At 54.6% G+C, this 15,705-nt stretch overlaps 1 protein-coding gene across 1 annotated transcript in view; it reads left to right on the forward strand.

The window, feature by feature from the left end:
* GRM4 (glutamate metabotropic receptor 4) overlaps positions 1-15,368 on the forward strand; it is a 45,020-nt gene extending 29,652 nt beyond the window's left edge. The window contains exons 6-10 of the mRNA XM_008499429.2: positions 655-855; positions 2,538-2,674; positions 3,234-4,169; positions 11,262-11,511; positions 14,416-15,368. Coding sequence (XP_008497651.2) covers positions 655-855; positions 2,538-2,674; positions 3,234-4,169; positions 11,262-11,511; positions 14,416-14,465 — 1,574 coding nt within the window. The 3' untranslated portion in view covers positions 14,466-15,368. The remainder of the gene's footprint in view (positions 1-654; positions 856-2,537; positions 2,675-3,233; positions 4,170-11,261; positions 11,512-14,415) is intronic.
* Positions 15,369-15,705: the final 337 nt, after the last annotated feature.

Raw genomic sequence — 15,705 nt, forward strand, 5'->3', positions numbered from 1 at the left:
GAGCTGGAACTGGGATGTGACACCCTGAGGGATCTTGGAACCCTGCACCAAGCTCAGGTGGCAGCACCCCCACTTTCAGCAAGGCATTACAGGGAGGGTGGCTGGGTATTTGCTCAATTAATAGATTTTTGTTTGCTCAATTAATAGATTTTTTTTTTTTTTGCTGCACCTTGCCCTCCTCCTGCTCATAGATGCCAAATGCTCCAAACCTTCCTGATGTCCTGCTCAAAAGCCACAGTGTCCCCTGGCTGTCCTTCTGGACAAGGGACACATATCTGGAGCAGATGCAGTGCAGATGCAGCCAGTGCCTTGGGCTGGCCCTGCCACCTACACCTGCAGCATGGGCTTTGCTTTGGGAGGACTTTTGGGGTTCTTTGGGGTGAATTTCTCTCCTGCTGCTCCTTCCTGCACCCTGCCAAGGTGTAGCCTAAACTTCCTGCTGGGAAAGAGGCATCCCAGCTGGCTGAGGGGTTTGTGCTTTTGGGAAGGGAGTGGGACTTTGTCTGTTTCAGGCTTGGGATGGGGTTGGGGTTGTTTTGCAAGGGTTTTTTTGGTGGAGAAATGTCCCCACAGGGGGGGGAGGGCTGGGATGGCAGGGAGGTGACAGCTCTGGCTGGGATGGCAGGGAGGTGACAGCTCTGGCTGTGCCAACAGACCGGGAACGGATCGGGCAGGATTCCTCCTATGAGCAGGAAGGGAAGGTCCAGTTTGTCATCGACGCCGTCTACGCCATGGGCCACGCTCTGCACAACATGCACAAAGCTCTCTGCCCTGGCAAGGTGGGGTTGTGCTCCAGGATGGACCCCGTGGATGGTGTGGAGCTGCTCAAGTACATCCGCAACGTCAACTTCTCAGGTCTGCCCATCCCCGGGGTGCTGGGGAGAGGTTTGGGGGGGGTTCCGTGGGGCTGGGGGGCTCAGGTTGTCCCCTCCCTTATGGGTCAGGTTTTCCCCTCCTTTATGGGTCAGGTTGTCTCCTCCTTTATGGGTCAAGTTGTCCCCTCCTTTATTGGTCAGGCTGTCTCCACCTTTATGGGTCAGGTTGTCTCCTTTATGGGTCAGGTTGTCACCTCCTTTATGGGTCAGGTTGTCCCCTCCTTTACGGGTCAGGCTGTCTCCTCCTTTATGGGTCAGGCTGTCTCCTCCTTTATGGGTCCATAAGCATCCCCCAGTTTATTCCTGTTGGTGTTTGGTGTTATGAGGAACTTGGAGTCATCACCTCCTCCCTCCCCCATCTGCTGCTGAGTCTGTTTTGGGACTTTTCTGGTCTGGAACTGATCATGAACTGAGGCACATGGGTGGGTTCCATACTTATATATTTCAAGGTGAGGCTTGACAAGCCTTGAGCATCCTCATCTGGTTGGGATGTCCCTGCTGACTGCAGGGGGTTTGGCCCAGGTGACCTTTAGAGGTCCCTTTCAGCCCAGGTTATTCTGGGATTCTGTGTGAGGATGGGTTGGTTCTGCAGCAGGTTAGAAGGTCTGAGCTCTTCTGGGAGCCTTTGGAGAGGAACCCAGCAGCAATCCTGTCCTCTCCCTGCTGTCCTACCTGCCTGGCCTCCTCTCTGCCACTTTCTGGCATCCCAGCTGGCAGAGCTCCAGCTGAATCAGGCTGCTGTGTCCTTGTCTGGCTGCAAATCTCCTCTGGAAATTCACCTTTTCCTCTGCTCTATCTCCTTAATAAACATTTTCTATCTTGTCCTCTTTATGCCTTCTATTTATCTCCACTTTGTGATCTCCTCTGCAGTGTCTCTTTTATTTATTTTTCCCTCTTGCTTGATTTTTCTCTTCCTTCATCACTGTTTATCTGCACAGTTCATGTGATTGAACTTTAAAGCTGCTTTTACCCCCCTCACTTTCCCCAAAGAAGCAGCAAACCTGGTGGTATCTGCACTGGGTGCCTGAGAACTCCAGCTCCTGGGGTTGGCTGGGGAGTGATACCAAAAAGTCCTTGCACCATCTTGGGTTTGGGGTTGGTTTTCAGATGGGCTCTGGAGAAGAGAAGGCTCCAGGGAGACCTTAGAGCACCTTCCAGTGCCTGCAGGAAAGTTGGGGAGGGACTTTGGATAAGGGCCTGAAGGGATGGGATGAGGGGGAATGACTTTAAAGTGCAGTGCTGGGGTTCCCAAAACCAGAAGGACATGGAGCTGTTGGATCAAGTCCAGAGGAGGTGATCTGAGCAGCTCTGCTCTGAGCCAGGCTGAGAGTTGGGGCTGTGCAGCCTGGAGAAGAGAAGAATCCAATGGGGAGACCTCAGAGCACCTTCCAGTGCCTGAAGAGGCTCCAGGAAAGCTGGGGAGGGACTTGGGACACGGGCCTGGAGGGATGGGACGAGGGGGAATGGCTTGGAACTGGGAGAGGGGAGATTGAGTTTGGGCATTAGGGTGAAATTCTTTGGGGTGAGGGTGCTGAGCCCCTGGGTGCCCCCAGAAGCTGTGGCTGCCCCATCCCTGGCAGTGTTGGAGGTTGGATGGGGCTTGAAGCCCCCTGGGCTGGTGGTTTGGGGGTGCTGTGGGGCTGATCCTGCCCTCTCTTGCAGGCATTGCTGGGACTCCTGTGACCTTCAATGAGAACGGGGACGCTCCGGGGCGTTACGACATTTACCAGTACCAGATCAGGAACTCCACTCCTGAGTACAAAGTCATCGGGCAATGGGCTGACCACCTCCACCTCCAAGTAAGGCTGGGGGTCAGGCTGGTGCCCGTGGCATGGCCAGGCATGGTCCGTGCCAAGGGAAAGGTCCTGCAGATGTCTCCTGCACCCAGGGGATGTCTCCTGCACCCATCAGGGCCGTGTAGGCTGAAAAATTGGGGTTGGAAAGCGAGGCATCCAAACTGGAGGGTAGGGACAGAGGGGAAGGTGTTCCCCTGAGTACACAGCTGTGGTTTGAGCCCTTGAGAGCCACCATCAGCCTGTGGGACCAAATCTCCCAAGCTCTGGGCATCTGACTTTGCAGCTCTGCTAAGAGATGGAGAAACCAGGACAGAGCAGAGGGGTTTTTTTCCTAGGGAAGGAGGGCTTTGTTTTGGGTCTCTTGTGTTTAATCTTCCCAAGAGGCAGATGGAGATCCTCACCACCTCCCTATCCCTGTGCTGAGTAGGATTGAGCCCTTCATGGGATGAACTGAGGGGTAGAGAGGCCACATCTCCCAGCAGAGCTGCAGCATCTCCCCGTGGCCCAGGGCTGCTCGGGAAATGCCCACCTGGAGCATCATCGGTGCCATCTTTCCCTGCAGGTGGAAAACATGCTGTGGCCAGGGGGTGGGAGCCAGCTGCCCAGCTCCATCTGCAGCTTGCCCTGCAAGCCTGGTGAGAGGAAGAAGATGGTGAAGGGCATCCCCTGCTGCTGGCACTGCGAGCGCTGCGACGGGTACCAGTACCAGCTGGACGAGTTCCACTGCAAGAGGTGCCACTTCACCGAGCGGCCCAACGAGAACCACACCGGCTGCACCCCCATCCCCATCATCAAGCTGGAGTGGAGCTCCCCGTGGGCCGTGGTCCCCGTTATCATTGCTGTCTTGGGCATCCTGGCCACCCTCTTCGTGGTGGTCACCTTCGTGCGTTACAATGACACGCCCATCGTCAAGGCGTCGGGGCGGGAGCTGAGCTACGTCCTGCTGACTGGCATCTTCCTCTGCTATGCCACCACCTTCCTGATGATCGCCGAGCCCGCCGTGGGCACCTGCTCCCTGCGTCGCATCTTCCTGGGGCTGGGCATGAGCATCAGCTACGCCGCGCTGCTCACCAAGACCAACCGCATCTACCGCATCTTCGAGCAGGGCAAGAAGTCGGTCAGCGCCCCCCGGTTCATCAGCCCCGCGTCCCAGCTCGTCATCACCTTCAGCCTCATCTCCCTCCAGCTCCTGGGGGTCTGTGTCTGGTTCATCGTGGACCCTTCCCACTCCGTTATCGACTACGAGGACCAGCGGACTACAAACCCCCACTTTGCCCGGGGCGTCCTCAAGTGTGACATCTCGGATCTGTCCCTCATCTGTCTGCTCGGGTACAGCATGCTCCTCATGGTCACCTGCACTGTCTATGCTATTAAGACCCGGGGGGTCCCAGAGACCTTTAACGAAGCCAAACCCATCGGGTTCACCATGTACACCACCTGCATCGTGTGGTTGGCCTTCATCCCCATATTTTTTGGGACCTCGCAGTCGGCGGAAAAGGTAAAGGAGGAGGAGGGGGAAGGGAGGTCTGGCTGGGGCTGCAAGGGAAAAGGGGGTTGAGAGAGGCTTGATGGGTCCTTAGGAAGTAAGGGTGCTGCTCTGCTCCTGGGAATCATGGTTGGATGTGTTGGGTGGCAACACATCCACCTCTTGATCTAGCAGGGAGCAGCGACCATTGCCTCCTACCCTACTGCCTTTTCCCATTTTTTAATGCTTTTCCTCACTCTTCCTGGTTTTCCTCTTTCATTTCCTCCCTCTCCTTCTGGTTTTCTGACCCCCCCACCCCTTGTCCCCACTGCCATCCTCTGGGGCAGCCCAAGCTGCTGATGAGTTCCCAGGGTAGATCCAGGACCATAATGTCAGGAGCACCATTCCTGCATGGAAAAGGGACCGAGTGCTGGCTGCTTGGCTCCTTTTCCCAGTGCTGGAGGCTGGAGAGAGGGATTTGTCCTCTGAAATCCCCAAGTGCTGGCAGGATGAGGGGAAAGGAATGGAAAGCAGAGGGGTGGCACAGGGCTGCTGAGGGGTTCCCAATACACAGCACAGATAATCCCAGGGGTGGATTTGTGCTGTGAAAAAACCCTCTTTGCCTGCCCTCCTCATCCTCCTTAGCATGCAGGGGGATCCCAGTGCTGGGAGCTGTGGGACTGAGGCCTTCCTGGCTGAAGCTTTGTGCTCAAAATGATGCAAAGGAATGAGAACAAAAGAGAAAACCCCCCAGAGCTCATGAATGAGACCCAAATCCCCTTTTACCTGCCAGGCAAAACAAGAATCACATTTCTGTTAAATGCAAACAGCCCAGGGCTGCCTGTGACAAATAAACCTCAGTGCTGCCATTCCTGGGAAATCCCTGGACTGACCCACTGCCTGGTTTCCCTCTCTGGACCCATCGTGGCTGGGATAATTTCCCTGGAGTGTGAATTCCTGTGCTGGTGGAGCCAGGGCTTTTGGAAAAACCTACTGGTACTGGCAGTGGTTTGCTGGGCAAGTCCAGGAAACCTTTTGCTGTGGAGTTTCTCATGTGTCTTGGAGAGCTTTATCTGCTCCTAGCATCAAACCCAGAGCTCCAGGAGGTCAGGTCCACACCAACACCTTTAACCTCAACCAGAAAGTCTTCCCTCAAGCCAACTCACCCTGGCTGAAGGCATGCATGAGAATGAAAAGAAATAAATGGAGCCTTTTGCAGCATTTCCATTTTGATGAGATGGCAGGGGAGATACTAACAAGAAAGCAGGGTGGTTTTTTTTTTTTTTTCCCAGAAATTATTGCAAAACAAAAGCTCCCTTAAAGCCTCCTTAATGTGCTTGGCATACTGTGGGTAATAAAGATGGAAATGATAATGATTGTAGATTATGTGCAAGGTTGCTCACCTCTTCCCTGCAGCTTGTCAGGGGATAATTTAGGGCTGCCTAAAGCTGGCTGACAAGCAGCAAGTCGACAATAGGCTCTGCCTCACTTCGGGGGCTTGTAATGTGCAGGGCTGCTCTGTTATTAGGCTGCTAACAAGCTGATTAGAGGCTGAAAAAGTGATGTTCCCAACTCCCCTCGGACTCAGCTCTCTTGCTGCCAGCTCTGCTGCTCCTGATGCTGTGGAATCTGCTGAGCCAGCCTGGGAGGTGCTGCCCAAAAATTCTGGCTGGGGACATGAGTTGGGAGTGATGTGACCAAAGGGCCAGCTGGAGGAATGGGGCTGCTCTTGAGGCTTTGGGAGGAAAAGGTCAAAAAGGTGTTGCCTGCAGAGAGGATCTGGTGCTCAGCCCCTTTTTGGGATGAAAAATGGGGATATTGGCATCAGCATCATCACCCTGGTGCTGCCTGGGAGGCTGGGGAGCATCCCACCCCCTTGCTGCTGGGACCCTCTGGTGGGTCAGCACACTGGGAAGAGGAAAGCTCTGGATGGGCCTTTGTTTTCCTTGGAAATTCCACAGGAATCCTGAGGATGCCACGGGGCAGACCCCCCCCTCCCTCCAACCCGTGGCCATTGCTGCCTCCCTGGCTGCAGGAGCTGGGTAATCAGCTCCATTTTTCTTTTCTTTTGCTCTAACTCGTGCCTGTAACTTTGCATGGAGGTGGCATCTTATTATAACAAGTCCCCCAAGCTTTTTCTCAAAAGAACCTCTTATCCCTGCTGATCCCAGAGGATTACAGAAATAGCAATAACAGAGGATCTAAAGAAAGAGACAATTTCCTGCACTGATAAGGCAGCAGCTGAACAGCAGTGTCATTGTCTGCTTCTCTGTTTATCACATTTGCTTCCAGTGAAGGGAAAAAAAAAGAGAAGAAGGAATGAGAAGGACTGTCCAGCACTGGTGGTTTTATTATTCTTTTTTTATTTTCTTTTTAGCAGTCCTGGATGAGGACTGAGCAAGTTTTCCTTTCCCTGGCACCTGCAGTGTTGCAAAACCTCTGGGTGAGATTTGGGTTTGGACTTGGGGCTTTGGCAATTAAATAGCTGGGGTTTGCTTTGGGACAAACCCAAGCTGTGGAGGATGGGTTCATCCAGCCCTGGGACTCATTTAGGGTTGGTGTGGTCCCTCAATGTCCCATCAGTGTCCTGAGGCAGAGCCTGGCTGTGTTCTTTGGTCCTGCCCATGAAGATCCTGACCTGGGAGCTGTAACAACTCCTCTGACTGTAGCAAACACCTTGAAGGGTGTTGGAGGGTGCTCAGGTGTCATTAACAGAGGGGCAAAGTAGGGTCCTGGGTTGGTAACCAATTAAGAGCAAAATCATCAGAAATGGTCATTTTTTTGCTGTGGCAAAAGGCAAATTGTGCAGGGCCTCATGGTGGTGTTTAAAAATTCCTCTCTGAGCTGAGAAGGGGATTGGAAGGGACTTTAAAGCCCCCCCAGTGTCCCCCCTGCCATGGTCAGGGACACCTCCCCCAGCCCAGGCTGCTCCAAGCCCCATCCAACCTCCAACACTGCCAGGGATGGGGCAGCCACAGCTTCTGGGGGCACCCAGGGGCTCAGCACCCTCACCCCAAAGAATTTCACCCTAATGTCCAACCTCAATCTCCCCTCTCCCAGTTCAAACCCTTCCCCTTCATTCCATCACTCCCTGCCTTTGTCCCAAGTCCCTCCCCAGCTTTCCTGGAGCCCCTTCAGGCACTGGAATGTGCTCTGGGGTCTCCCCATTCCCTTCTCCAGGCTGGAATTAGGGTAAAGGTACCCACGGTGGCCCCATGAGACCTCAAAAATGCTCCAGGGGTTTGAGGAGGGTGAGGAGTGGGATGGAGGAGAGGGGGGAGCCTGGAACTGGTGGCATTTGGAGGTGGAGGGGGAGCCCCAGGGAAGTGTGGCTGGAGATGTCTGTGTCTGAGCTGCAGCTCAGCTGCTCTCCCCCTCTTTACCAAAAAAAGACCCTGAGACACGGGTGGGATGAGCTGCAGAGGCTGGAAATATGGAAACTGTGGGATTGCAGAGTGAGGCTCCTCCAAAGAATCCCAGAATGTTCAGGTTGGAAGAGACCTCCAAGCTCATCCAGCCCAACCTCTGACAACACCACACTCAACTCCTAAACCCTGTCCTTAAGGCCCAGCTCCAAACACCTTTTAAATGCCTCCAGGGATGGGGACTCCAGCCCTGTCCTGGGCCATCCCAATGCCTGAAAACCCTCTCAGGGAAAAAATATTCCCTAATAGCCATCCCAAAGGGATCTCCTGAGGAGCAGGGGGATGGCAGAGGGGGGAGGTGAAGGGCTGAGGAGCTTCTGCTGTGTCCCCTGGTGCTGAGCTGAGGGATGTTGGTCCTTAGGACAGGGCTTGGGGTGCCTGGAGCTGATGTCCCCATTGCCACCAAGTCTGGTCCTTGCAGCCCAGGGTGACTGTGGCCATGTCTGGAGGAGAAAAAAAAAAAAAGAAAAAAGCAGAAAACAGAAAAAAAGGAAAGAAGGAAGAGGGATCTCTGGCACAGAGATGTGTTTTGACTTACTGTGATGAAATGCCATTTTTATTTCCAAAAACTGCCTAGCTCGACTCTGTGTGCTTGTAGAAAGAAGGTGGAACAAACAAACCAGCACATGTGACAGCACTTGGTTTTATTCTGGGGACAAACAAAAACCTTTCGGGTGACTCAGAACAAGCTTTGCTGCTTTTTTTTTTCTTTTCTTTTTTTTCTTTCCTTTAGGGGGGACCCTCAGGTCCAGGGCTGGGATGAGAACCCCGCCAGGAGCTGATGCTCTTGCTGATGGGTTGGAGCAGCCTCCATGCAGCTTCTCCTAAGGGAGGATGTGTAGAGGGGATCTCAGTGCTCAGCTTGTGTCCTTGGTCCCCTTTTTGCTCTGTTGACTCCAGAGATCAGCCCCCAGGTTAAGCATGTGGAGCTGGGGACCCCCTGCTCCCCCTTGGCTCCTCCAGCTCCTGCCCCCCTGCTTGGCACTGAATCCTCCATGGGAAACCACTGCAGAAGGAGCTCTGTGGCTGAGCCATGGGAGAAAGGTCAGGAATTGCCTCCAGCCTCCCCTCTCAAACCTTCCTGAGCAGTGTGGCCTCTGAGCACAGCTGGAAAAGAAGGAAAAGTGTTTGTAAAGCAGCCCCAGAACCCTCCCTGCTCAGCCTGGAGACACCCAGCAAGTGAGCTGGGAGGTGGAGGAGAGGCTGCTGGAGAGGACAGAGCCCTGGGCTGGTGGACTAGGGGTGCTGGTGGCCCAGAGATGTTAGTGACCCAGAGGTGTTGGTGGCCCGGGCATGTTGGTGGCCCAGGGATGTTGGTGGCCCAGGGATGCTGGTGGATTAGGGATGTTGGTGGCCCAGGGATGCTGGTGGCCTGGGGATGCTGGTGGCTCAGGGGTGTTGGTGGTACAGGGATTTGGTGACCCAGAGATGTTGGTGGCCCAGGGATGCTGATGAACTAGGGATGCTACTGGCCCAGGGATGTTGGTGGCCTTAGGGATGTTGGTGGCCCAGAGATGATGGTGGATTAGGGGTGTTGGTGGCCCAGGGGTTTGGTGGCCCAAGGATGCTGGTGGCCCAGGGATGCTGGTGGCCCAGGGGTGTTGATGGTCCAGGGATCTGGTGGCCCAAGGATGCTGCTGGGCCAAAGATATTGGTGGTCCAGGGATGCTGGTGGCCTGGGGATGCTGGTGGCCCAGGAGTCTTGGTGGCCCAGGGATTCTGGTGGATTAGGGATGCTGGTGGCCCAGGGATGTTGGTGGCCCAGGAGTGTGGTGGCCTAGGAATGCTAGTGGCCCAGGGATGCTGGTGGCCCAGGGGTTTGGTGGCCCAAGGATATTGGTGGCGCAGGGATGCTGGTGGCACAGGGATGTTGGTGGCCTGGGGATGTTGGTGGCTTGGGGATGTTGGTGGCCCAGGGATTATGGTGGATTAGGGATGTTGGTGGCCCAGGGATTTGGTGGCCCAAAGATGCTGCTGGCCCAGTAGTGTTGGTGGCTCAGGGATGTTAGTGGTTCAGAGATTTGGTGGCCCAGAGATGCTGATGAACTAGGGATGCTGCTGGCCCAGGGATGCTGCTGGCCCAGGGGTGTTGGTGGCCCAGGGATGCTGGTGGATTAGGGATGTTGGTGGCTCAGGGATTTTTTGGCCCAGGGATTTGGTGGCCCAGGGGTGCTGATGGGGACCTTGCCCTCCCAGTCTCCCGTGTGACTCAGGGTGAAAGGTGGGGTTGGGTGAAGGGAGGGAGGGGTCTCTTTGCCTCCTGTTGCTGCCTGCTTCAGAAGCCCCTGGCTTGTGAGGAGCCTGCCAACTGCTTTCCACAGAAAAATGGATTATTCTGCAGTCAGATTAATGGGCTTTCATTTTGCAAAACATCTGTCACTGTTAGTCCTGGACAGTGAGCATGAAATTAGTTTTGACTGAAGAAAGGCAACGTCGGTGTCTAATATGTGACTTCCATGACAATGGCTCTGGGAGCAGCTGGGGAATGGGAATTACCTGCTGGGGGGTGCCCTGGGAGGGGGTGTCCTTCCTGTGCCCATCACCGCAGCCTCCTGGCTCCTGCCCCGTGGGTGCTGGGGAGGGGAAGAGGGCAAGGTGGTGGCTCCATCTCTGGGGATGGTTTTGAGTCGAGGTGCTGGCAGCTCACTCCCCAAGCATGGAATGAGTGCTGGGGGGGCTCATCCTGCACCCCAAAAGGTGGATGAGGGCAGCAGCAGGTGGGGAAACAGCACCCCTGAGCTGAAAGCACCTCTGGGTGCACCTTGATCCAGGCAACGAGTTGAGTGTGATATTTAGGATGTGATAATAGGATATTTATAGAATGGGCTGGGTTGGAAGGGAGCTCAGAGCTCATCAAGTCCAACCCTTGATCCACTCCCCCCGTGGTTCCCAGCCCATGGCACTCAGTGCCACATCCAGGCTCTTTGGAAAGATCTCCAGACACGGAGAATCCACTCCTTCCCTGGGCAGCCCATTCCAATGCCTGATCACCCTCTCCAGAAAGAAATTCTTTCCAATCTCCAACCTAAACCTCCCCTGGCACAACTTGAGACCCTGCCCTCTTGTCTTGCTGAGAGTTGCCTGGGAAAAGAGCCCAACCCCCCCCTGGCTCCAACCTCCTTTCAGGGAGTTGCAGAGAGTGATGAGGTCTCCCCTGAGCCTCCTCTTCTCCAGCCTCAACACCCCCAGCTCCCTCAGCCCTTCCTCACAGCAATTCTGCTGGATCCCTTCACAGCCTCCTTGCTCTTCTCTGGACCTGCTCCAGCACCTCAATCTCCTTCCTGAGGGGCTGAGGGGCCCAGAACTGGACACAGGACTCAAGCTGTGGCCTCCCCAGAGCTGAGCACAGGGGCAGAATCCCTTCCCTGGACCTGCTGGCCACGCTGTTCCTGAGCCAGCCCAGGATGCCATTGGCCTTCTTGGCCACCTGGGCACACTGCTGGCTCCTCTTCAGCTTCCTGGCAATCCAGACTCCCAGGTCCCTTTCTGCCTGGCTGCTCTCAGCCACTCTGTCCCCAGCCTGTAGAGCTGCATGGGGTGTTTAGGATATTTAGCCAAGCTGCCTCCCCACCCTTTCATTTATTTCCCACCCCAGAGTTTCCCTGTGCCCTTTGCTTCTTCTCCTCCTTTCCCAGCTGAGTTTTCCTGGATCCTCCAGAGCTCTGCAGGCTCTCAGCTCCCTTGCTCTTGTGCCTTGCAGATGTACATCCAGACCACCACCCTCACCATCTCAGTGAGTCTGAGTGCCTCGGTGTCCCTGGGTATGCTCTACATGCCCAAGGTCTACATCATCCTCTTCCACCCCGAGCAGAACGTCCCCAAGCGCAAGCGGAGCCTCAAGGCGGTGGTGACAGCGGCCACCATGTCCAACAAGTTCTCACAGAAAGGGGGAGGTTTCCGACCCAACGGAGAGGCCAAGTCGGAGCTCTGTGAAAATTTGGAAACCCAAGGTAAAGGGGAACCCCACGTGGGGCTGGGAAACCCAGAGCTGGGTTGGTCCCCAAAGGGTGAAAGTGATGCCAAGGGACATCTGCCACACTGCCAGTCCCCCCCCCCAGGGAGAGGGTAGGAAGGGAGGGATGCAGCTCCTGGGCTTGGGGCCACACTGGTTTTCTGTGCTCAGTGGGGAAGAAAAAAGGGATTCCTGGGTGTGGGCTGGGGGGGATTCCCCCTTTGTTAATTTATTGGCACCTGAGAAATGTCCTCTCCCATCACCTGATCCTGTCACCCTGGGATCAGGATCACTCCTGGTGTTCCCATCCCTCCACAGAGCTGTTTGTGTTATCCCATGGGAAACGCTGCTGGGGGGATGGTGATAGGGGAGGGAACACTGGGGTGACACTCGTGTGGCTGCTGGGACACATGGAAATCTGCTCCATCCCCTGGAGATCATCCCTGGGTGCCTGGAGCTCCTCCCGGGATGTCTCTGCTTTGGCTCCTCAGGAAAAGGGTTCCCTGGGGTGTTCCCAGGGCTCAGGTTGGAGCTAAAGTTGGCACAGGGATGGAGAGACTGATGTCCCCTGGGAAATGAGGCTGGGGGCTCAGGAGAGGCAGGGAATGTCAGTGTGTGCCTGTTGGGTGTTTGGGTTTCCAACCCCAGAGTTGTGCAGGAGGAAGGAACAGTCGGAGCCAAAGCTACTCAGGGTCCTTTGAGAAGGGAAATCCCATTTGGGTTAAATCTGAAGAAAAGCCTGAGGAAATACAAATGTTCCTGACGTAGCAGCAGAGCTCCAGTGCCAGTGGGATGGAGACCAAACAGCAATTCCATGGAAAGCTGGGATTGTCTTTGTAATCCCACGCTTGCTCTCTTTCCAGCCTGAGCTATTTAATACCCCTTGGCAGCTCTGTACAACGTCTGCACCCACATCACTCTGTGTAATGGCTCTGGACGTGATGTCTCTCCAAATAATCAACTTTTTTTCTACCTGTCTGCACTGTCAAGGGCAGCTCCACAGTCAGACCCTCCTCCCTACCTGTGCTGGAGGTGGCTTTTGTCACCTGCTGTCACAGATCTACACGAGCTGCAACCCCATCCCGAGGTGGCAACGCCTTGGGGTCCCTCTGTTTGTTTCCTCTGCAAGGCTGGGGGTGTCTGGGGGTTTCTGGGGGTTCCCCATGGGAAGGGCTCCCCAGGAGGATGCCAGCCCTGTCCTGGAGGGCCACCTGCAGTCCCCATGGCATCCGTGCCACGGGCTGAGCTGCTTCAGGAGCGTGGGGTGTGTGTGACCTCCCCTCCCTCCAGCCAAACGTGGCTCCTGACCTGGGGTTCTCCTAGCCCAAAGGGCTAATCCCCTCCTTTTGCAGCAGGGCAGGGAGGTTCAGCTGCAATGAGCATCTTTGTTCAGGACCTGAACCACAACATTCCCATCTGCTCTCCCCCATGCAGCTTTCTCAGCAGCTTTCTCCCCCGCGGGAGCCTCCGAGGATCCCACGTGCTGGGAGCAGGGAGAGCTGAGCAGCTCCAGCTCTGAAGTGTCTGGCGTGGGGGATAAAGGAGAGAAATGCAAAAAAGGGAGCTGGCAACGTGCTCCTGAGGGGTGCTGAGCAGGGCAGAGCATCCTGGGGGCAGGAGGCACTGTGGGGCTGTCAGCACAAGCCCCAAGAGGACGTTTTTCACTCTGTCACCGGCGGGTCACGGCTCCTTAAATAAACAACAGGATAAATAATTCACAGGGCTTTGATACGGGCAGATTGGCTATGAAAACATTGCAGCTAACAAATAGCTCTGTCAGCTCTCATTTCTTACGGCCTATCTAATTGTTATCCGGGAATCCCAGGCTGGGAGCTGGCAGCAAGGTTTCTGGGGATAGCACCCAGATGGAGGCAGAGCTGCTGGCTGGGAGGCTCTGCAGAGGACTCCTTTGTGCAGCTTCTGGTGTCTTGGCCTTTGCTCTGTTGTCCCTGGCCTTGGCTGGAGGTGCCCGTGTGTTTGATGAGCCCTGTGGTATCTGGGGACCTTGTGGTGGGGTCTCCAGAGAGCATCACCCCCAACAGAAGAGCTGAGATGAGCTGGGGTGTTGCAAGCTGCCTCTTCCTCCTCTTTGGGGCTGTGGCTGCTGCTAAAAGCAAGTGGCATGCTGGCCAAAGGCAGAGCAGGAGGATTTCATAGACCCACAGGAACATAGGATCTTCCAGGTTGGAAAAGCCCCTTGGGATCATGGAGTCCAACCACTATCCCTACTCAACAAAGTTCTCCCTTTAACCCCATCCCCCAACACCACATCTAAACCCTCAACCACCTCCCTGAGCAGCCTATTCCAGTGTCTGACCCTTTTTTTCCTGGTGTTTTCCTGGCTCTGGATCCTCCTGCAGCTCCCCTGGTGTCAGTCAGTTTGTAGCTCTTGCTGCCTGCTCTCCTTCTGCCTTCAACCCCATCCTTAGGGAAGCTGGAAGGTGGCAGCAGGTTTGGGGATGTGTAATGGGCACAGGGATCTTGGGGGAGACACACACAGCTTTGTGCCACCAGCTGCTGGTGCTGGCAGGGCTCTTGGAGGGATGTGCAGGGTGCTCAGCTTGCACCCCAAACCCTGCTCTTGCAGGGCTGAGCTTCTGGGAAGGTGGAGCATCCATAGAGAACACAACTCTGGTGGCTCATGTCACACCCCAGGGTCTCTCTTAAGGATGAGCTGTCCTTAGAGAGTCCCCAAGGGCTGTCCCAGGGCTCAGCCCCTCTGCCAGGGCCCTGCACTCTTGCAGGGAATGGTCTTGAGTGTCAGGTCCATGAGCAAACCCCTCGTGTCACATCCTCAGCATCTCCCGGCAGGAGCCAGGTCCTGGTGACAGGAGAGGAGCAAGAAGGGGGGAGGGGGATTTCATGAATGCCCCATTTGAGGACTTTCTCTCTCTTTTTCCAGCACTGGCCACCAAACAGACCTACGTCAGCTACAGCAACCATGCAATTTAGGTCCTGCTGAATCCTGCCCCAGGGGGAGGCTCTGGACCCCGAGGGAGCTGAGTCCCAGCACCCATGGGAGGACGCTGGAAGGGGAGTCCCATGGGACAGGACAAGAAGGAGACAGCAAATGGGGACACACACACACACATTCCTGGCCAGTCTGCTGAGCAAGAGCTCCCAGGGAAGTTGGTGAGCCACAACAGCAGCAAAAAAAAAGAAACACTAAAAATCCAAGCACCACCCACCGTGACAATGCATGGCTCCCCACGGAGGAAAAGGGACAGGTGAGCAGGGGGGAGGTGGCATGGGGGGGGGAAAGAGGTGATGGAGCTCAGAAAGTCTTTGGGTTTGGGTTTTTGGGTTTTTTTTTCTGTATCTTGGCAAAAAAAAGAAAAAAAAAAACAACCAAAAAAAAAAATCCACCACCCAACGTTTTCCCTTTTTTGGAATTTGTGAGGTCGTTTGTGGTTGTGCAGAACCTTCTGTTTTCTCTTTATTTCCTTTTTTTTTTTTCTTACTCCTTCATTTTCTTTTGTTCCTGTCTTCCTCCGTCCCTCTTCACTCGCTCTCCCCTATCCTCCCAAATCCTCTGTGTTGCAAAAAGGAAAAAATAAATAAAAAAAAAAAACCCATAAAATTTAACTGAAGAACAGGCAACGAAATAAAACGACATAAAACCTAGACTGTGTTCAAAGTGCTGGTTTCTATAGGTGGTTAATTAATGTATGTGATGACCATATGGATTGAAATCTGTCTGCTTTATGTACTGACCAATCAAAAAAGAAAAACACACACACAAAAAAAAATAAATTCAGTGCCTGGATGTTTATGAATTATTGGATGACTGTGTAGAGCATGATCATTTTTATACAAGGAGATTTCTAATAAAAAAAACCATGGTTTTGCACTCAGCGTTTGGTGACTCTTGGTTCCAGGAGGTGACTTGGTTTGGGTTCCTGGGGATGGTTTTGGGTGGCCAAATGCTCCAAGGCAGGGTGGGACTTGGTGTCCCCCCTCTCCAGGCCATCCTGCTGCAGGCAGGGCCCTTGGAAGGGGATGAGGAGAGCTCAGCATCACCTGGATGCAGCCAGCAGGAGTTGGGCTGATTCCTCCCTGTTTTTCTTGGAAGCTGAGGCTGGAGGGATGGAGCAAACAGGAAGGGATTTTTTTAAGGCTTTTTTTTTTTTTTTTTCACCCTTTTAGAGTCAAGGCCAGCTCTGCCCTCCTCCTCAGGCCCAGCCTGGGCTGA

The sequence above is a fragment of the Calypte anna genome, chromosome 26, assembly GCF_003957555.1.
Source record: "Calypte anna isolate BGI_N300 chromosome 26, bCalAnn1_v1.p, whole genome shotgun sequence".
NCBI classification, from domain to species: Eukaryota; Metazoa; Chordata; class Aves; order Apodiformes; family Trochilidae; genus Calypte; species Calypte anna.